Raw genomic sequence first — 23,256 nt, forward strand, 5'->3', positions numbered from 1 at the left:
GGGTTTCTGTATAAAGCTTAATTGGTTTTGGAACTTGGAGGGTAAATGTTGTAAAGCATTTTGCAAAATTATCTATAAAATTATCTATTATCTATGAAATACTTTTAATATCTAAAATAATTGGTAGTTGCAGTAATCCCTCGCTATATCGCGCTTCGACTTTCGTGGCTTCACTCTATTGCGGATTTTAAATGTAAGCATATCTAAATATATATCACGGATTTTTTGTGGTTCGCGGATTTCTGCGAACAATGGGTCTTTTAATTTATGGTACATGCTTCCTCAGTTTGTTTGCCCAGTTGATTTCATACAGGGGACGCTATTGGCAGATGGCTTAGAAGCTACCCAATCAGAGCATGTATTACATATTAACTAAAACTCCTCAATGATATACGATGTGCTACTCGCGCGGTGCTTGATTGTTTGCTTTATATATATATATATATATACCTATGTACATCATATATACACACACACACATACATACATACACACAAATCTATACTAATAAAAGGCAAAGCCCTCACTGACTTGAATGACTCACTGACTCATCACTAATTGTTCAACTTCCCGTGTAGGTAGAAGGCTGAAATTTGGCAGGCTCATTCCTTACAACTTCCTTACAAAAGTTGGGCAGGTTTCATTTTGAAATTCTACGCATAATGGTCATAACTAGAAGCTATTTTTCTCCATTTACTGTAATGGAGTTGAGCTCGAAAGCCGTGGGGGGCGGAGTTACGTGTGACATCATCACGCCTCTCACGTAATCACGCATTACGTACAAAACCAGGAAGAGCTACAAAAAGCGCTGAAGAAAACATGCATTATATAATTAAGAAGGCAGCGAAACAATTAGAAGCGAGCGAGTGACATATAAAACCATATTCAGCGGCTCACGTGAACTGGCGAGCGCAGACAAAAACCAACAGTTCCAAAGAGTGCTGAACAAAAACCGAATTACACTGCTACGCTCAAATAGACAAACCGCACGCCGTGATGCAATAGTAGAGGCTTCGGCTCTAGAGCTGACTTCCGAGGTTCGATTCCCGAGAGAGGATGCACTATGTACGCGCGCTTCTCGATTCATTTTAGCCTCGCATCCCCTTGGTTTGAGACGTATGAAAAATATGCGGTTAGCAGAAAGACAGATCACCAATTGAAGCTTTATGAATAATGGATACTTTATTCGTGATCAATGATTGTTTTGGTAAAGCCATACTCGGTGTATTCATTAGATGAACGGTAAAAAAGTAAGAGCGAGGGGAAGGTAACTTATTGAGGCACACAGGCAAAACCACAATAGCACGCGGGCTCGATGTACTGTAGTGCGCGTCAACTCGATCTGAATTGCGATCACATTTGAAAAAATATATCTTTTCAAGTTCTATTTAGTCCATATGTGTCAAACTCAAGGCCTACAGGCCACATCCGGCCCGGCGTGTAATTATATCCGCCCAAGATCATTTTATATATTATTGTTATTAATGGCCCGGGGATATGAAGCGCTGGTAACACAATAAACTACAGATCCCATAAAGCAGCGCTTCAGCTGCCTTGCCGAACACTTACCGCGTTAATCAAGTCTAGCTTATGATGCTGCAAGTTATTGCGAAGCTAGCCCACACAATGCCGAAGAGAAAAGGTGATTCTGAACATAGAGCCTTTAAAAACCAATGGGAGACTGAGTATATGTTTACTGACATTGCCGGTAAACCCGTGTGTCTCATTTGTGGAGCTAATGTGGCTGTAATTACAGAATTTAATCTAAGACGGCACTATGAGACAAAACATCAAGATAACCTGAAAGACCTGAATGCAATGCAGAAGATACAGAAAGCAGAAGAGTTAAAGAAGAATCTGACACTTCAGCAGACGTTTTTACCTGTGCAAAATCACAAAGTGATTTCAAGTGAAGCTACTTTTATGGGAGACACAAATGCACCAGTGCAACTTGCCCCACTTTCCCTGTTGCCAAGTAATGTTGAACCAAGTCGGCACAACGGTGTTCCCAAATCGCACTTTGCTGATAAACTGAGCGCACTGAGTTCGCACGGCGCTTTGGTGACTTTGAAGAACAAAAAGAACTTTGAGTTGTTTACAACCCATTTGCCGTCGATGTGGAAACTGCACCTGTGCAGATTCAGATGGAGGTGATTGAGCTGCAGTGTAATGGCACACTGAAGGCAAAGTATGATACTGCACGGCCCGCACAGTTTATTCACTCCATTCCCGCAGAAATGCTCCAGCTCCATCTACATGCGGCTCGAACCTTGTGCATGTTTGGTACCACATATCTGTGTGAGAAGCTCTTCTCAGTCATGAAGACTAACAAAACAGCACACAGGAGTCGCCTCACTGATGAGCACCTGCAGTCCATCCTGAGAATCTCCACAACACAGAACCTCATACCAAACATAAACGAACTTGTTGCCAAAAAAAGATGCCAGGCGTCCAGCTCTGATAAAATGACATACAGTATGAGCAAAGACAACTGAATGATTTGATTTGTTATTGCTGAAAAGAACACATTTTATTTATATTTCCAGGTTTTGTTATGCACCATGTTCATATTTGAATTTGTATAATTTTGACAGGATATATTTTTATGGAGAGCAAAATCTTTTGGGATATTTAAAATTTAAGTTTATTTTTTATATAAAATTACATAAGAGTAAAGAAATTTGAATGTTTGTTCTTTTAACGTTTACTTTATTTCTAACTTGTATAATTTAGACAGGATATATTTTTATGGAGAGCAAAATATTATAAGTTATTTAAAGTTTAAGTTGATTTATTCCGGAATAATATTCTGTCGACTAAATAAAAATTCCTTCTTTTTAAAATTTAAATAGAACTTGAACAGAAACGATAGTTCATAATATCCACGTAAACTTGCACGTAAGAGCGGGAGTCATCCGTTTTAACAAACAGCGTATTGCACTGATACGAAATAGCCTGCCCATTTAATTATTTAGGAATGGATAAATAAATTAAGATTTTGTACAAATAATGTTTTTCATTTTTCTTCCTTCATGGATTCTGCCACCCATATAGCAACAGTTGCTCGCACCCCAAATATATGTGTGTGTGTGTATATGTGTGTGTATATGTATATATATATATATTGTATATATGTACAAAAAAAAGGTCAAAATATATATGTGTGTATGTATATATACTGCTCAAAAGAATTAAAGGGAACACTTTTTAATCAGAGTATAGCATAAAGTCAATGAAACTTATGGGATATTAATCTGGTCAGTTAAGTAGCAGAGGGGGTTGTTAATCAGTTTCAGCTGCTGTGGTGTAATGAAATTAACAACAGATGCACTAGATGGGCAACAATGAGATGACCCCCAAAACAGGAATGGTTTAACAGGTGGAGGCCAGTGACATTTTTCCCTCCTCATCTTTTCTGACTGTTTCTTCACTAGTTTTGCATTTGGCTACAGTCAGTGTCACTACAATATATATATATATATATATATATATATATATATATATATATATATATATATATATATGTATGTATGTATGTATGTATGTATGTATGTATGTATGTATGTATGTATGTATGTATGTATGTATGTGTGTGTGTATATGTATGTATATATGTTTATATATATGTGTGTATGGTAGCATGAGGCTTATGGGATACCTGGACCCTACAGAGGTTGCACAGGTAGTCCAACTTCTCCAGGATGGCACATCAATACGTGTCATTGCCAGAAGGTTTGCTGTGTCTCCCTGCACAGTCTCAAGGGCATGGAGGAGATTCTAGGAGACAAGCAGTTACTCTAGGAGAGCTGGAGAGGGCCATAGAAGGTCCATAACCCATCAGCAGGACCAGTATCTGTTCCTTTGGGCAAGGAGGAACAGGATGAGCACTGCCAGAGCCCTACAAATGACCTCCAGCAGGCCACTGGTGTGAATGTCTCTGACCAAACAACCAGAAAGACTTCATGAGGGTGACCCAAGGGCCCCATGTCCTCTAATGGGCCCTGAGCTCACTGCCCAGCAGCATGCAGCTCGATTGGCATTCACCATAGAATACCAGAATTGGCAGATGCACCACTGGTGCCCTGTGCTTTTTACAGATGAGAGCAGGTTCACCCTGAGCACGTGACAGAAGTGAAAGGGTCTGGAGAAGCCATGGAGAACATTATGCTGCCTGTAACATCATTCAGTATGAGCAGTTTGGTGGTGGGTTAATGATTGTCTGTGGAGGCATATCCATGGTGGGTCACACAGACTGCTACAGGCTTGACAAAGCCACCTTGGCTGCCATTAGGTATCAGGATGAAATCCTTGGACCCATTGTCAGACCCTATGCTGGTACAGTTGCTCCTGGTACACGACATTTCCTGGCCTCATGTGGTGAGAGTATGCAGGCAGTTCCTGGAGGATGAAGGAATTGATACCATTGACTGGCCACCACACTTTCCTGACCTAAATCCAATAGAACACCTCTGGGACATTATGTTTTGGTCCATCCAATGCCACCAGGTTGCACCTCAGACTGTCCAGGAGCTCAGTGATGCCCTGGTCCAGATCTGGGAGGAGATCCCCCACAACACCATCTGTCATCTCATTAGAAGCATGCACCGATGTTGTCAGGCATGTATACAAGAACACAGGGGCCATACAAAGTGCTGCATACAATTTTGAGTTGCTGCAATTAAATTTTGGCAAAATGGACTAGCCTGCCACATAATTTTTTCACTCTGATTTTTGGGGTGTCTTTGAATTCAGGGCTCTGTAGGTTGATCATTTTTATTTCCATCAAACGATGTGGCATCCTTTTGTTCCTAACACATTACCCAGTCTATATCAGTATAGATATCCAGGAGGATTTATTTTTCCCATTGAGATCTGATGTGTTTTCAAAGTGTTCCTTTAATTTTTTTGAGCAGTTTATATGTATTTGTGTGTATATATGTGTTTGTATGTATATGTATGTGTGTATATGTAGATATGTATACAGATTTGCACCACAGAAAACAAATTAATTTTTTAAAAGGCATCCCTTTTGGAAGCTTTTTCTTTTCAGCCATCATTTTTTTAAAACTGCTTGAGTTTATCCTGCTGAGTCTTTCTTCTGGACTTTGGCTTGCCTGCTCTAAATTTCTCACCCTTCTCTCAAAGCCCAAGTCTAAGGTGGAACATTTTGAAAGTGATTTAAATATTTGAAGCTAGCTGGTAAATGAACAAGTTTTGAAATACTGTATCCCAACTGATTTCAACTTTGAGGCAGTGTTTAAAAATAGATTACTATAAAGTGTTTAAGTTTTCATTTTTCTAACCAAAGGCTTCTGTTGTGGATTGAAGATCTGAATGAATTGGTTTGAGTGTGTGTACAGTGTGCTGTCAAAGTGCCCTTTCTTCAGTGGTATAATTATGAGTCTCAGACGAGTATTATTAGGGATTAAAGAAAATGGGACCATGGAATGAGATTGCTGTTTTGTTTGTTTTGATGTTTTGTATGATAGTATCACACCCTGCTCTCGTTGCAAAGCCTTTTATCCTATGTCATTGTTGTTTTGCTACTTGGCTGCCATAATTTTTTTGTATGTGTATTTTTAAAGCATTAAATGACGGGTTAAAAAAAAGCAGTATGTGCATGATAAGGCTGCACTATTTTGTTTAAATGATTGTTTTATTTTATTGTTCGTAATTGTTGTGTCAACCTTTTAATGTCATTACCAAGGAGGTGAGAGCTATTTCATTGAATCATGTCAGTTAATTAAAGCCAATGTAGGACTATGAAAATCTAAAGGATAGGATGCCTGATGTTCTGGCGTTTTTGTTCTGGTGTGCTTCTTTTACTTTTTGGTGTTTTCTTTCCTGTTCCGTGGCTTTGCACCAGTCTATCCCACAAGACAACACTATTTCCGTAGTATTCTAGTTGATACTTTTCTTATTTGTGCTGTGCTAACTACTGGTGGCCAGCCGTTAATACACTATGTCCAAATTACAAAGGCCCTCTGAAGCATCTCCATTCATTCTGAGAGCTAATAGGAGAACTCCCACACATGTACGCTAAGGACTACTTCTAAGCACTACAAGCAGAGTTCTTATTGGTGACATTGACTGAGTTCTCTCTTACGCAGACCCCACCTTTTTGCATAGCACTGCTGCTGCATTTCAACCATGCACAGTGAAAATTCTGCCAACAGCTGTAAATGTCTTGCCATGGAATCAATCGCGCCACAATCCATCCCTTTCTGGACATTTATACTGTGGTAACTGGCGTTAACGAGCCACAAACCAGCAATGTCTTGATAACAGAGGTCCTGAGGAGTAGCTCCATTATGCCATGTGCTAACAGGAAAACTCCTATGATTGCGTGTGCAGGAACATTCTCAATGCAGTTGCAAGAAGAGTTCTTCTTAGTGACATCAACTGAGCTACTGTATATATTACTCTGTCCCCAAATTTTTTGTGTATCACTGCCACCAAATACTGCCATATATAGTTGTCAGTAAAGCCTTGACATCTGCAGTCATCACTAAATAATCTGATGTAACAACCCATAAAATATATATTTCCGATTCCAAACAGTCCTTCAATAATACAGTAATCCATCATGCATGTACATAAAGATGGTGCTAAAATACCAAGCAATGGTAAATTGAACAGTTCATAGTCTCTGTTATTAAGACTGGATGAAGGAAGCGTCTGGTCTGTCTGGTGGAGGTTATAGTTGGTTTTTAAATACCTTGTGCTGGTGTTATGCTGTATATGGGGCCATACTGTGTACCAGCAAACCACAAGCTCAAGGTTTGCTTTATTGGTTGCAAATTGGAATCAATGGAATGATAAAAATGACTCCTATTGGGGGGAATAATGGCAGATTTTTACATTAATAATCTATGGCTTTCTTTGCATCAAGGAACACCTCATATGCAAGCCAAATGCCACAATTAAATGTTATGGACATTCCCCTCTTGGGCTAAAAACATGAAGAGCAACTTCTAATGACAGCCTGTACCATTCCTACAGTCTGTTTGTTATGTATATTAATGATTACTGCTGTCATGAATTGAGTGGCCTCTAGTCATGCTTAAAACTTTTTTCTTTTTATTTTTTATGTGAAAAATCGAATATCTATCAATGTACCTTAAATACTAAATATTTGAGATTCAGTATCTATAGATTACTTTTCATATATTTATCATCCTTATGCAGTTTAATTTTAAGGTCACAGGGAGCAGCAACCTATTATGTACTATGAAGCAATGGTAGCATTTCATGATTAAGTTAACTACAAATCTCAATATAGTACATGTGTGACAAAGTTGGTGGAAAGATGCATTTGACTCCAGAGGCAAGAAAATTCTGCAAAATCTAGGAAATAAAAGTTGTTAGAGACGGCACTTCTCAGCTCCCTTTGTAATGTAAGATCTCTCTAACTACCTGGTATTAAACGTGATTATCAAAGGTATCCTTTTTCCTCAGACTATCATCAGGGGGCATAAGAAGGCTTTTGACATCCTATTGTTGAATGCAATCTGGGTTAATATGTAAGCATAATTTGTCTTGTTGTTTACCATTTATTTGCAGTCGCCTTCGATCTGGATCCAGCCATAGTATACATGCAAGTAGTGATTTTTTTTTTTTTCTCTTTTTACTCCACTTCCAAAGAAAATGTGTGTCTTATAAGGACCTTCACATGGAACTGGAATTGGTTATCATGTACCTAAATCCCATTTTAAGTATGTAAATTACACCATTTCCTAAATTAACAGGAATACCAGCATCATCCTGACAATTTCCTGGGTCAGTAATGTTCATAGAAGAACATGTCATGGCAGAAAAGGAGGCAAGAATTAAAACTGCCTCCTGACTGAAATTTATTTATTTTTTTTGTTTAAAAAAAAAAAAAAGATATGTTGGTGGGTAGCAATGCCTGAGTTATGCTGTAGGCTGGGTCTGGGTTTAGACTTTACACGTCGCGATGTGTGCTCCAGAGGACGGTACCACTACACAAACGTACTGTTTGTACTTGTGCACATACTTTATATAAATCTTTGCTGTGTTGTGAATTGCCTGAAAGACGCATTAAATCCCGAGGATACTTTGCCACAATATCCCTGAAAAGGAAGTTTAATGATTAAATTCATCAATCCAGGGATGCACCCATTCCTGCAAGCACTGGACACGAGACAGAAACAGTCCTTGGATGAGGCATCAGCTGAACACAAGCAGACACATACACTAGCGTCATTTTAGCGTCACCAAATCCCCAAACCTTCATGTCTTCGGAAGGAAACCGGAGCAGATTGTGGAAACCCACCAGGAAAACATGCAAACTACAGGCAGTGAACACAAGGGATGTGACTCCCTGCGAGGCAGACCATGCCGCCACAACATGTGTAATTATTATCAGTATTCTTTATTTAAATGAAGTTAATGACTTATCTGTAAAATGTAACATACATACTTTAATGCATTTCATCATGAAAGTGATATCAAGTATAAATCTAAGGATTCTAATTGTGCAGAGAGCTGGAATATCATAAGTGTAATGTGTTCTGTGTGGCGATTGCTGTTGTCAGGTCAGGAGGAAGGCCCAGAAGCACGTAGCGATTAACAACTGGGTATACAATGGTCTCCTTTAATGAGAAAGTAAACTATGAGGTTAAAGTAGACATTTAGAGAGCCGAAATATCCGCTTTAATCACAAAATACAACTTTTCACCATGTCCTTAATTTTTTTCTGTGTGGCTCAAATACACTGCTGTACATTCTGATGCTGTTGTGAAGGTGAAAAAAGAAAAAAAAAAGACGGCACAGAAGATATTTGAGACCTTAAAAATGTATTGTATCATTACGTTGGGGAATATGCAACGCTTGAATTTAAAAGCACCACAAATGCATTTATATGTTGGCACTTTACTTCTCACATTGAACCATTCATCAAACATCGGAGCATGCACACCGATCCTCAAAACGGCTTTCTGTCACAAGTAGACATGTAGATAGTAAACAGAGACTCCGACTTCACATTCCGACTTTTATCACACTGCGCTCCCTGACTTTTTGATGATACTGCAACTCGTGCACGCGTCGCGTTAATTTCTGAGGATGTGCTCAGAGGATGTGCCAAACAAATGCTGGGAACACGTGGCAGCCATGATGCATACACGTTCTGAGCGTGAAGTATAAACAAGCCCTTAGACCTATTTACATAAAGATTCCTTTGAGATAGAATTAACACTATTCATCTCAGACATTTAAGAGAAATAGAAATAGAAACAGAAAATAACATTTTTGTGTCATCTTTGGAAAACAAATTCGTTCTGTCTAAAGTCTTAAACAATACTTGTTAAATAGGCATATATCTACCTAGTCAGTGTATAAGGTTTCTAACTGTATTGGCTATTACAAAAACATGCTGAGATAAATTATTAAATGTTTTCTTTTTTGGAAAATAATATTTTTTAGAAATAATGATGTAACATACAAAATTTAATTTCTTTTACCTCATATTTACTTTTTAGGTGACAAGCAAAAATATACTGCAGTAAGGAACATTTTGGTCTCTGCATATTACTAAACTGCTCTTTGTCCCTTACCTTCACAGTGAATATTTCCGGGAAATGATCCGAAATGATATCCGCAGTGCCAGGGAAAGGTACAGTGGAGTGGAACTAAGTCGAGAGCTGGCAAAAATACAGCAGCGACTGGATACGGTGGAGCTTCTAAGTCCTGACATAGTTATGAACTTATTGTTGTCCTACAGAGATGTGCAGGTATGTGTCGGGAATAGTTTTAACAGAGAAAAATTATATTTGAGATAGCTGCTGAAATTCACATGTAACAAATCTATACTAATAAAAGGCAAAGCCCTCACTGACTGACTGACTGACTGACTCATCACTAATTCTCCAAGTTCCCGTGTAGGTAGAAGGCTGAAATTTGGCAGGCTCATTACTTACAGCTTACTTACAAAAGTTAGGCAGGTTTCATTTCGAAATTGTAAGCGTAATGGTCATAACTGGAAGCTATTTTTCTCCATATACTGTAATGGAGTTGAGCTGGATGGCCGTGGGGGGCGGAGTTTCATGTGACATCATCACGCCTCCCACGTAATCACGTGAACTGACTATCAACGCAGTGCGTAGAAAACCAGGAAGAGCTCAAAAAAGTGCTGAACAAAACACGGATTATATAATTGAGAAGGCAGCGAAACAATAAGAAGCGAGCGACTGACATATACAACCATATTCATGAGTGCTGCTACTTCGGAAACAAAGCAAGGTGTAAACCCTAAAGTTTAAATTAAGTTCATAGACAGGCTGCCGCTGGTGTTTGTAATTTAGTGTCTGCCCATATAAGGCCGTCCGTCAGCGGCAATCCAATAGAAACACTGCCGCTAAATATTCACGGGTGAAGGACTGCTTATGCAGAGGAAGATGAGATGGTCAAGGTAGTGTTTGGCACAAACTCAGCGAAACTGCGAGAGAAACTTTTAAGTACCGGGTCTTAGCTAACATTACATACAGCCGTGGACATCGCACGAGATGGTACCAGCACAGCTGGGAACCTTCGATGCAAGAACACCAAGGTGCTCACATGAACTGACGCAGTGCACAGACAAAAAGCAACAGTTCCAAAGAGTGCTGAACAAAAACCGAATTACACAATTGAGAAGGCAGCAAAAAAATATGAAGCGTCTGATACATACAAGCATATTCATAAGTGCAACTACTGCGGAAACAAAGCACACGGTGGAAAAAGTGAATGTCCCGCTAAACGAAGACAGTGTAAAAAACCCGAGCATGCAGTGTGTCACATCTCAGATAAAGAGGAAGACGAGTTGTTTATTGATGCAGTAAGAAACGAATCGATGAATGAAACCTGTTATCTTTACAACGATTGACAAACACGGAATGTAACTTGAACACAACACATCGTACAAATACAACCCTGATTGAAAGAAATGATGATAATCAAATCCTTGATGACAGCAACACTCAATAACACTCACAAAACAAATACTGTATATTGACAGTCATGTTATGTTATTTTTAAAATGTTCCCTTTTCTTTTTTATAACTTCTTTAACACATCTTCTTCTCCACTGCGAATATATATATATATATATATATATATATATATATATATATATATATATATATATATATATATATATATATATATATATATATATATATATATATATATACCTTGATCTACATACTCTCAAATAGACAAGCCACACGCCGTGGCGCAATTGTAGAGGCTTTGCCTCTAGCGCCGACATCCGAGGTTCGATTCCCGAGAAGGGATGCACTGAGTATGTACACGCGCTTACCATTTCATTTTACCCTCGCACCTCCTTGGTTTGGGACGTATGAAAAAATATGCGGTTAACGCAGAATCATGTTACGTTATTTTTAAAATGTTTACTTTTCTTGGCACAAGCACAGCTGAGAAGCTTTGATGCATGTACTTCATAACGCGTTAAAAAAATAACGCATTTAATCACACTTTCAATTCCAAGCAAAGGGGAACTTTTGTCAATGCATGATTTCCTGGTACATCGATTACACTGATGCACACATCACAGCTACAAAAATGTTAGAGTCGGAGTAAAGCGCGTTCCTACGACTGATCAGAGCAAAATTTCATTTCAAAAGACTACCTGAGCGAAGCCTTGATAAAAGCGTGGTTTTGTGCACACTGAAAAGCAAGCAAAATTAGATGCATTACAGAAAGTGGACTTTGTGGCTCTTACTGGGGATCATTGGACTTCCGTAACCGTTAGTAATTCTAATTACATCTAATTACAAAATGTTCAATGATCACACTGTTTTAGTCTAATGTACAAAATAATTTTGGCTGAGGTTACTCAGAGTTTAAAGATTAAGTTGGTCAAATTAACTTTTATGTTTCTGACTTATCTTTTAAAGAAGAAAAACTGCACTTTATGGTGAAATTTTGGTTGTTATTATTATTTAAAGACAATACTATTCTGAAAATGTACTTAAAGTACTTAAACTACCAGTTATTTTTAAGTCTGCCCAATTTTAGCCAGGGATGATATTTTTGTTTCTGTTTTGAATTGAAATGCAGTTTAAAAGCATTTTTTTTTTCAGAAATTAAAACAGCTTGAGTTTACAATATTCATGTCCATGTCTATTATTTGATTCTGTAAGCCCACTAAAACCCTTTTAAATTAAAAAAAAATTTTGAGATTTGGGGCAGATTTACGTGTGCGATTACATACGATTAATCAAGATTAATTCTTACACAGCCTTTAATTAATTGGATTAATTTTTTAATCGAGTCCCACCCCTAATATATATATGTAGATATATATATGTGTAGATTTGTATATATATATGTGTATATGTATATGTATATATGTATTTATGTGTCTATATTTGTATATGTATATATGTATGTGTGTGTGTGTGTATATATATATATATATATATATATATATATATATATATATATATATATATATATATATATATGCCAGCAACACTCATGACAATGACAAAACAATATTGTCAATCATGTTACGTTATTATTAAAATGTTTCCTTTTCTTTTTACTTCTCTGCTGCCAAGCGCGGGTATTTTCCTATATATATATTGTCAACTGCACCCGGGCACAGACAGGCAGACATCTTGTTTTGCACAACCACCACACGTTTATTTACAATATGTACAAATTATGGTCACAAAGACCCAGTCTATTTGGTCACTCAGACCCAGTTTAGTGCACAATACCCCAAACAGTCCTCAAAGTCCTGGCCACAAAGCCTTTCTTCGGGCCGCCTCCACTCTCCACTGCTTCGTCCTCCTTCCACCCGACTCCAGCCTCGAATGAATGGAGACTGCCCCTTTTATAGATGACCCGGATGAGCACCTGGTGTTCCCGGCATTCCTTCTCTGACCACGCCCCAGCGTGGCGGAAGTGTTGGCTGTCCTCCCGGCTGCTCTCCGGGCGCCATCATAAATCTTCCCCCCAGCACTTCCTGGTGTGGCGGAAGTGCTGGGTTAACAGGTCCCCAAGGCATTGGGGCGCCTCCTGGCGGTGACCACGGGCCCCTACAGGGAAAGGCTTCCATGCCCTTGACCCGTGGCCCCCAAAGCAACCCGGAAGGCGAACCCCACGTGATCCAGGCCGGGCTCTGACCCTCTTCCGGTCCCTCCTGGCGTCCCGGCCGGGTCATGGCCCCTGGCATCCCTGACAATATATATAGATAGATATGACAACAACACTCATATCAATGACAAAACAATTACATTAACAATAATCTGACGTTATTTTTAAAATCTTTCCTTTTCTTTTTTATTACTTCTTTAACACATTACTTCTCCGCTGCGAAGCGTGGGTATTCTGCTATCATGAATAAATGAGTAACTCATTTTTTGTTCCTATCATTTTCTGTATTGATGTAGCTGTATCACAGGCCTATAACTGATAAGATTTGACAAATGTTCATTACTCAATAAGAAACTAAGTAGTAAAATCACAATTTTATCTGATAGCTTGATAATTTGCACCACCATTGGAGAATCATAGTTGTCTGGTGATCACAAGTTCCCCTGTCTGTAAGCTAAACTTTTCAGTTCCAAACTGTAAAAACTAGCATCTGTTTAAACGTCTTGCTTGGTGTAATGTCTAGGTAGGTGTAAAAGCAATTTAAAGAAGAAATGAGCCATTAAAAAGGATTATGCACTTCCCTTCAAATTATAATTAGTTTTTCATTCAGTCTTAATTTTTCCTAGCTATATGTCTTCTGTCTAGTTTCGTTTCTGTAGTGGAGTTGTGATACGAAAAAGAAAGGATAGCCTGGGGCGTTTACAATCAAAACTTATGTCTTTCACACATACCATTATCTCTGCTCCTGGGGGCATCTTGAAAGTTAAGAAAGGTCTTTATTGTGTCATCAACAAGTAGGAACATGAAGCAATACCTGAAACTTGTGTTTGTGGGATTCTTTAAATGGCTAATTTCTGATTATTTGCCCTTTGTTTATAGACTCCTGTTTTTTCCTACTGGGTAAACTTAATGTCTGTTGAAATGGAATTCTTTAATTGTTTTGCTACTGTATGACTTGAAGTCACTTTTTAAATCATGGGTTGGCAATCATTTGCCTGAGTGTTAGAACTTCACAGTTCATTTTTTCAGCTTATCATTTGTTACTCTTTAATACATTACTATATTTTGGATTTAAATGTGTCTGTATTTTTAACTATATAATTTGATTTATATGTCATGGATCACATTTCTGTTTTGAGCTACGTTTATACTGTATATGATATTGAGCAGCATGGGGATGCAGTGGCCATCACTGCTTCTTCATAACTCCAGGGTCTTGAGTAGAAATTCTTTCCTTTGCATTGCCTCCATGGATTTCACATGCGTTCCTTATGCTTATGGGGTACTCTTCCTGGTTACTATAGTTTTTCTCTCATGTCTTAAGGACTTGCTTGTTATATTAACTGCTGACTCTCAACTGACCCAAAGAGTTATGCATGCTTGTGGCTTGTGATGGACCTCTACCATTTACTGCCTGCATGGGCTGTGGCTCTTACAACCTGTTACTGGATGCATGAATGGTAGACTCAGACTTGTTTCTTTGTCTGCCTTGGTGTATAGTATGTATTCTCAACATGTGTTCATACATTTAACTTATGGGCCTCCATTGTTCTTCTAAATTGCAAGGAAAGTATGTCAATGTTTAGGTTTTTATTCCAAATTACCCTGGTATGAATGATTTAGGTTGTGTTGCTGAATATTATAACAGTGAATCATTATGTGTAAGCAGTATGGTTTATTCTTGAATTTTTAAGCACTTAGCCAAATAACTATGTTTTTTTCCTACCTAGCTGACATAGATCTTTTTCCTCACAATCTTATGTCATGAAGAAGAAAAATACTGAATAAACTGAATGTAGTTGATTCTAACTCAAATTAACTTTTTCTTCTTCTATTAAAGTCATGAAGTGTGTATCTTGAATTTTTTTAATAGGATTATGATGCCATTATAAATTTGGTTGAGATGCTACAAGATCTTCCAACTTGTGATGTGGCTGAACAGCACAATGTTAAGTTTCAGTATGCCTTTGCATTAAATAGGTGAGTTTTGCTTATCCATATATTGTTTCTGAATTCATTCCTTCTATTTTTAAAGTTAATCATTCTCAATTTGTCATGCCATTAACCTGATAAAACATACTGTATGGTCCATCTTTTAGAAAAAAAAACGCTTTCAGTTGAAATCAGGAAATACAGTGGGATGCAAAAGTTTGGGCAACCTTGTTAATAGTCATTATTTTCCTGTATAAATCGTTGGTGGTTACGATAAAAAATGTCAGTTAAATATATCATATAGGAGACACACAGTGATATTTGAGAAGTGAAATGAAGTTTATTGGATTTACAGAAAGTGTGCAATAATTGTTCAAACAAAATCAGGCAGGTGCATAAATTTGGGCACCACAAAAAAGAAATGAAATCAATATTTAGTAGATCCGCCTTTTGCAGAAATTACAGCCTCTAAACGCTTCCTGTAGGTTCCAATGAGAGTCTGGATTGTGGTTGAAGGTATTTTGGACCATTCCTCTTTACAAAACATCTCTAGTTCATTCAGGTTTGATGGCTTCCGAGCATGGACAGCTCTCTTTAACTCACACCACAGATTTTCAATTATATTCAGGTCTGGGGACTGAGATGGCCATTCCAGAACGATGTACTTGTTCCTCTGCATGAATGCCTTAGTGGATTTTGAACAGTGTTTCGGGTCGTTGTCTTGTTGAAAGATCCAGCCCCGGCGCAGCTTCAGCTTTGTCACTGATTCCTGGACATTGGTCTCCAGAATCTGCTGATACTGAGTGGAATCCATGCGTCCCTCAACTTTGACAAGATTCCCAGTCCCTGCACTGGCCACTCAGCCCCACAGCATGATGGAACCACCACCATATTTTACTGTAGGTAGCAGGTGTTTTTCTTGGAATGCTGTGTTCTTTTTCCTCCATGCATAATGCCCCTTGTTATGCCCAAATAACTCAATTTTAGTTTCATCAGTCCACAGCACCTTATTCCAAAATGAAGCTGGCTTGTCCAAATGTGCTTGAGCATACCTCAAGCGGCTCTGTTTGTGCTGTGGGTGGAGAAAAGGCTTCCTCTGCATCACTCTCGCATACAGCATCTCCTTGTGTAAAGTGCGCCGAATGGTTGAACGATGCACAGTGACTCCATCTGCTGCAAGATGATGTTGTAGGTCTTTGGTGCTGGTCTGTGGGTTGACTCTGACTGTTCTCACCATTCGTCACTTCTGTCTATCCAAAATCTCTTGCTCTGCCACTTCGAGCCTTAACTTGAACTGAGCCTGTGGTCTTCCATTTCCTCAATATGTTCCTAACTGTGGAAACAGACAGCTTAAATCTCTGGGACAGCTTTCTGTATCCTTCCCCTAAACCATGATGGTGAACAAATCTTTGTCTTCAGGTCATTTGAGAGTTGTTTTGTGACCCCCATGTTGCTACTCTTCAGAGAAAATTAAAGGAGGAGGGAAACTTACAATTGACCCCCTTAAATACTCTTTCTCATTATAGGATTCACCTGTGTATGTAGGTCAGGGGTCACTGAGCTTACCAAGCCAATTTGAGTTCCAATAATTAGTTCTAAAAGTTTTGGAATCAATAAAATGACAACGGTGCCCAAATTTATGCACCTGCCTGATTTTGTTTGAACAATTATTGCACACTTTCTGTAAATCCAATAAACTTCATTTCACTTCTCAAATATCACTGTGTGTGTCTCCTATATGATATATTTAACTGACATTTTTTATCGTAACAACCAACGATTTATACAGGAAAATAATGACTATAGATCAGACAGTAGATTATTAATCCTAGCTTTATCATTTACCGCCATGACTCACAATTATGTATCAGAATAGTCCCGGGATCAGCTTTCTTAACTCATTTTCTGCCTCCTCCTTGCTAGCGAAAACATAGAAATGACCCTGCCATTCCACTTTCAGTTTTGCCGGATACAGGAGGCCGATTTGACATTGGCTTGCCGTAGCCGCTGTTTAATATTATAGAAGGCGGGCGTTTGATAGCTGTTGCTGGAGAGAAGTCAGGGAAGACGCGAATGTGGCAATCTTCATATATAATATCTTCCTTTTTTTTCCTGAGGAGTTCCATCACCTCTAACTTAAATGATAATCGTTCAAAACGAACTATAAAAGATCTTGGTCGGGGTCTGACGGTGTTTGATCCGACGCGTACGTAAGCCGCTGCTATCTCAGATTCTGCTTTAAAGTCGCCCCGATTATTTTAGAAAAAGTTCAGTTGCGAATTTCACCGGGTTTAAACTTTCTCGATTCTCCGGCAGGCCTTCAATTCTGACATTATACCTTCTATTCCCATCTTCTAAAGCAGCCAGTCTGTCTCCAAGTTTTTCTCCGAGTTTTTACATTCGAACTGACATTTACTGCTCTTTCCTCGGCACTGGCAGCTAGATGTTCGCTATTTCGATCCGATTCGTGAATGTCTCACTAAGATGCTCCAATCGATCAGCAAGCGTGCTCAGTTTAGCCGAGTTTTTCTCAATGCGCTCTTCAATTTTACCCAGCACCTGTCGAAGTTCAGTTGTACCTCTTGACGAGCCTTCATTTGCCTGTTGGATTTCCTGTCGCAGACATTCATTGCCTGTTTCATCTCCTGTTTCAGTCTCTCATGTGCCTTTGCCGTTGCTTTCTCATTAGCCTTCGCTTTTCTTTATATCTTGCCTGAGGTCAGCGAGCAACACTTTCAGTTCAGATAGCTCAAATGTGCCTTCTTGTACCGTAGATGAAGCAGCAGACTCTGCTGAAGCCGGTGTCCCGCTGCTCCAGTCCCGTGATTGCGTAACTGAAGCCGCGGACCTCCGCCTTTTCCAGTTTCAGGTAATCCTCTCCAAGAGCTATCCACATCTGCACTCACGATCGCACCTTCGCTCCCTTTTCGCTCTAATAGCGGACCGTGGTCCCGAGTATTAACAAGGTTGCCCAAACATTTGCATCCCACTGTATAATATATTGTAGCATTGGCACTAAACCACAAATAAGGCTTTTGAAAGATTCTTTACTCCTTCACACAAATTTTACAGGAACATTAGCACACAGCACTAGGTTAGGTTTTTTGTGTGGTAAACTCCTGTACAATATTGTTCTATAGGCCATATCTGGTTACAGGTGGCGGATAAGGTCCTTAGAGTTATCGGCTTATTTGCTGTCTTTCTCTCCAGTCTCCCCTGTGGTCTTGTGTGCTTTGGAGTTGGTTTAGGGTCTCCGGATGTGATTCTTGATCCTTGGCTCTGTAGGCTTTGACTTAGAGTTAGGTTCTGGGAAGTAGCTTCCTTGCCTGTAAGTTCTGGGGTCTTATCAACTTTTTTGATGCCTTTCTCCAGCATCCCCTGGACAATTTTATCCACAGGTTATTAGGCAATAAACCAGTCACTCCTGCTGACAACTGTGTGACTGTTTATTAGGTACATTATCTTTATTGTATTTAATATGTGCTATTGCATTCATTTTTGTTATCATCGCACTACCGTCACTAGTCTGTCGGAGGCATGCAAGTAAGAATTTTGTTGTACTGTGTACACATTATAATAAATTTGAACTTGAATTTGAGCATATCATCCAGGAAATCAACATGTTCTACTGTATGCACGAAACTTGATACAGAGCAAGGATTATCAGGAAAACAGTGCCCCATAGTCAGTCCAAAAAAAAAAACCACATACCACATAATTTGTGACATTTTGGTTCTAGGAAAGCTAAAGTGGCTGCAGATTTTTGTTTCACATTTTTCATAATTAGAAGTTACAGCTGCTAAAGATGCACACTTTTATTGTAATTTTAGTTCACAAACTTGTTAAGATTCAGAGAGCTACTTTCTTCTTTTAAGTTTGAACAACTTCATTTATCATCTTTTAATTTCTGCTCTTCTGTTAACCATCTGATTGTTAACACTGAAATTTGAATAACACGGAGACTGACAGTTAACCTGTTTAACTTTTCACTTGTTTGATGCTCAACATAAAGTGCCTATTTCAATAAAATATTTGGCAATAAATAAAAACACAATATCTGAGAAACTTGAACGTACTTAACTATTCCAGTTCCTAGACAAGGGAAAATCCACATGTCAGAAAGACAGACCTAAGAAGCTTTAGAGTTTAACTAACAGAAACTGGTCTCTGCTACTGCTGTCCAGGAGTAAAGTGTAACACCATGCAATATCACTGTTGCACTTTTCAAACACAGATGCAGTCCAGCTAATTTCATCCATCCATCATCCAACCCATTATATCCTAACTACATGGTCACGGGGGTCTGCTGGAGCCAGTCCCAGCCAACACAGGGCGCAAGGCAGGAAACAAACCCCGGGCAGGGTGCCAGCCCACCGCAAGGCACACCCACACACCAAGCACACACTAGGGACAATTTAGGATCGCCAATGCACATAACCTGCATGTCTTTGGACTGTGGGAGGAAACTGGAGTACCCGGAGGAAACCCACGCAGACATGGGGAGAACATGCAAACTCCACACAGGGAGGGCCATGAAAGCGAACCTGAGTCTCGTAACTGTGAGGCAGCAGCGCTACTCACTGCGCCACCGTGCTGCCCTTTCAGCTAATTTGAAAATTGGAAATAAAATATGCAGCATAGTATTCAGTGGACAGCAAAAAAATTTAATGACTCACAAGTGAAAAGCTGTTGAGATAATTTATTTCAACTCATAAATGTGGACAGATAAAGGAGAAGTGCCCACTATTGAAATAATTAATGGTCTGTTCTTTACCATTGATCAGAAATCTCTGATGGTTTTTCAACTTTTTTTTTCTCCCAGGAGGAATCAATCTGGAGACAGAATGAGAGCTTTGAATGTCATTCTGTCTGTGGTGGAAAATGGGGAGCGGATTGCATCTGACCTGTATTGCCTGTGTGGACGAATTTATAAAGACATGTTTATTAGCTCTGGGTTTACAGACTATGAAAGCAGGGACAAAGCTTGTCACTGGTAAATGAAATTTTATTAAGTATGGTTTTGGTTGAAAAAGCAAAAAATAAGTGAGTGATGCTTTATTTTTATGAAAAAATCAACTTACAGTGGAAATAGACATTTTAATATCCTTAGAAAATGTTTTAAAGTGTTATGCTTGACTGGAACTCAATAGTCTTATAAGCTGATTAGGTCTTGCATGAATTCCAATTATTCATCTTTAAGGTTTTAAGTGCAGATACTAATGGCAAACAACTTCTTGGAATTTCATAAAATACTTTTTATGTATTTTGGATTTTAAAAGAAAGACTAATGAATTTTGAGGTCAAAGCTTAGGATTTGACTTTTATAGTTCAAGATAGTCAAATGCACTAGTGGTGTTGCACTTTAGACATATTTTGATTACATTTTCACCGTATACTGAACTGAAGTTGTAAATATACATTTCTTTTGTAATTGAATATCCAGTCAGTGTATCTAACATACCCTGATCACTGCAGAGGATTTATTACAAGCTTGTAATAAAAGAATGTAGGTTGATTTACATTGATTATTTATTATGAAGGCAAAATGTTTAACAATCATGTTGCTGAAAAATAATTTTTTCTTGTACATTATGTTTAATTGTATTTTATTAAGCAAAGGATTTTATATTGTCTGTTTAAAATTCTTTTGATCACTAGTGCTTTACATAGAGTACAATTTAGTGTCTTGTTTTCCATGCTGTAGTTTATTAAGCACCTTGTGATTGTGTGCTGTATGAAGAGGCGCTATATTAACATCTTTAATGTTAGACCTGAGCATCACTCCGGCAACTGTACAGACGCAACTTGTGTAAGCGTTAGACCCGAGGATAATTCAGGCTGTAAATGCTAACACCTTTAGTCTCAAGCATTACTCAGGTAATGTCTTATGGTGTGTCTTACATAAGCATCAGGTCCAAGCGTTACCTGGGCAACAGTGGAGAATGCATCTTCTCAGCCTCATAATGGCATCTTGTAAGAAACTTTTTGTAGCAGCCCAGGTGTTGCACACTGTTGAAACTCATATGAGCAGTGACGTTGAGGAGCCTCTCATCAGCAGTGATGATGAAGTGAATCTGTCTTCAGGCAGTGCATTTGAAACAGACAGTGAAGCCAAAAGTGATTCTGATGAATCTGAAAATGATGCTTGCATTCGGGCTTCTGTTGACCCTGCTTCAAATAAACCTGCACCACCTCTTTTTTGGTTTTGTGGGGCAGTCAGAAATGAAAGTAAACATTGACAGCCAAGATCCACTTATTTTCTTGAAGTTATTTCTAGATTGTGACACGATCAAAAGAATTGTTGAGTCGAGCAGTTATGCCGAACAGTGTCAGGTAAATAACTGTACACTTAAGCAGTTTTCTCGTTCAAAGATATACCCCGCAAAATACATATTTTGACATTATATATAGTATTATTGTTATTCATTTCATATTATTATTCATCATTTTATTATTTGTATCATGATTATACTTTTTAAACTTGTGACTTTGTACTTTTGGTGTTTTGCACCTTTTACTGTAGAAAGATGACCTCTAATGAAAATGTTTTTTACATGTTTTTAAATGTAATTCTATGGAGATTAAAGAAAGAATGGTAGTTTTTTTGACTGACTCCCATCTCGACCTAGGTATGCAACTGCTTTTGAAAGTGAGCCTACACTCCATTCGGGAATCAACACAGCTGTCCTCCTAATAGCTGCTGGTCACCAGTTTGAAACTTCAGCAAGACTGCGTAAAATAGGTAAGGCACTGCAAGCATAGCATTCTGAGACTGAAGTATACCGGAAGAGTTAGGTGTGTGCACATAATACTTAAATTTTACTTTGCTATAATACTAATTTTTTTAATTTTAATTTTAGGATGCGTATAGTTTATATGCCATTTGACTTCTTGCTATATTGGTACTTATCAAGTAAATAAACCACTAGATATGATTTTAATTTTGAAAGACTGTTTATAAGTAAAGGAGAGATTGACAGAAATGAGTAAGTGAACAAGAGGTAGAATGAGTGTGCTGAACCGAAGGAAACTGATGAATAATACAAGAATAATGTGAGTGAGCAGAAGGGACGGCTGAAGAGTGAAATAACAAAAGCAATCATCAAGGCAAGTAAAAGAGAGATCAAAAGACAGATAATGCAAGCAAGGTGGATTTGTGAGGGAGATGGTTCCTGTCATTAAATGAGCCTGATACTCCTCCAGTGTTGTGGGACAATGCTCAGTCTTCCTTATGTAAAGTATACAATAGTGCATTCAGAAAAATCCATTCAACACTGCGTTTGGGGACCTGTTGGAAACCATAACATTTTCTAGCAGCATTAGATGTATGTTACATCCAAGCCCTTAGCAGAGCATTTGTTTTTTGCTGGGTACATTCATGCATGCACCCACAGCCTTGCACACAAATCTAAATTAATCATGTATGTTTGTTCTTCTTTGCAGGTGTGAGGTTGAGCAGTCTCCTAGGAAGAAAGGGAAGCCTGGAAAAAATGGAATTTTACTGGGATGTTGGCTTCTACCTTGGGGCTAGCATACTGTCAAATGACCACAGTAAAGCAATACAAGCCTCAGAGAAGCTTTACAGATTAAAAGTGCCAGTATGGTAAGCAAGTCTGCACTTTACTAATTGAAACCCACCTCCTACCCTGCAGCTATGTTACTGTAAGGTCACACCAAATGAAATTAATATTGTTTTTTCTCTCATAACTGACTAAATTTTGATCTGTTCTGCACTTTTAAAATTTTCAACAAATATTGAAGCTCATTTGGTATTACACATTAATTCATTATTTAACAAAGCTAAATAAAACATTTTGCAACTAGAAAATATGGATAAGTAGGACTGGGCAAAGAATATTCTTCATCACTAACTCAGTTCAGATAGTAAATATATGCTTCCACACAACATTTAATATTTCATTATTAATTAAGAAAAATGCAGTCTTTATAAAACTTATTTTGTAACACATCGTAACAAAGCAAACTGCTAACTGAGTTGTCACAAGTGAGCTGGAGCTAATCTCCTGGACTTTGGCTAACATACCACCAACGAATACTGAAGGAATGATTAATATCATGCATTCTATCAATTACTGGAACATGTACATTTTTATTATGTAATGAATTTAGTGGGAGCTATATGACACTGTGTTTATACTTTACAGAAATAAAGCAACTTACTATTGGGTTGGATCACCT

The 23,256-nt window shown here is 38.4% G+C and overlaps 1 protein-coding gene across 3 annotated transcripts in view; it reads left to right on the plus strand.

Annotated features, from left to right (window-relative positions):
- The window catches only part of si:ch211-1i11.3 (mitogen-activated protein kinase kinase kinase 5), a 116,151-nt gene that overhangs the window by 25,226 nt on the left and 67,669 nt on the right, over nucleotides 1-23,256 (plus strand). For all 3 annotated transcript variants that reach the window (XM_039739906.1, XM_039739907.1, XM_039739908.1), the window contains exons 5-9: nucleotides 9,587-9,755; nucleotides 14,999-15,105; nucleotides 19,880-20,050; nucleotides 21,687-21,799; nucleotides 22,501-22,660. In XM_039739906.1, the coding sequence (XP_039595840.1) occupies nucleotides 9,587-9,755; nucleotides 14,999-15,105; nucleotides 19,880-20,050; nucleotides 21,687-21,799; nucleotides 22,501-22,660 (720 nt within the window). The remainder of the gene's footprint in view (nucleotides 1-9,586; nucleotides 9,756-14,998; nucleotides 15,106-19,879; nucleotides 20,051-21,686; nucleotides 21,800-22,500; nucleotides 22,661-23,256) is intronic.

This window comes from Polypterus senegalus, chromosome 17, assembly GCF_016835505.1.
Source record: "Polypterus senegalus isolate Bchr_013 chromosome 17, ASM1683550v1, whole genome shotgun sequence".
NCBI lineage: Eukaryota > Metazoa > Chordata > Cladistia > Polypteriformes > Polypteridae > Polypterus > Polypterus senegalus.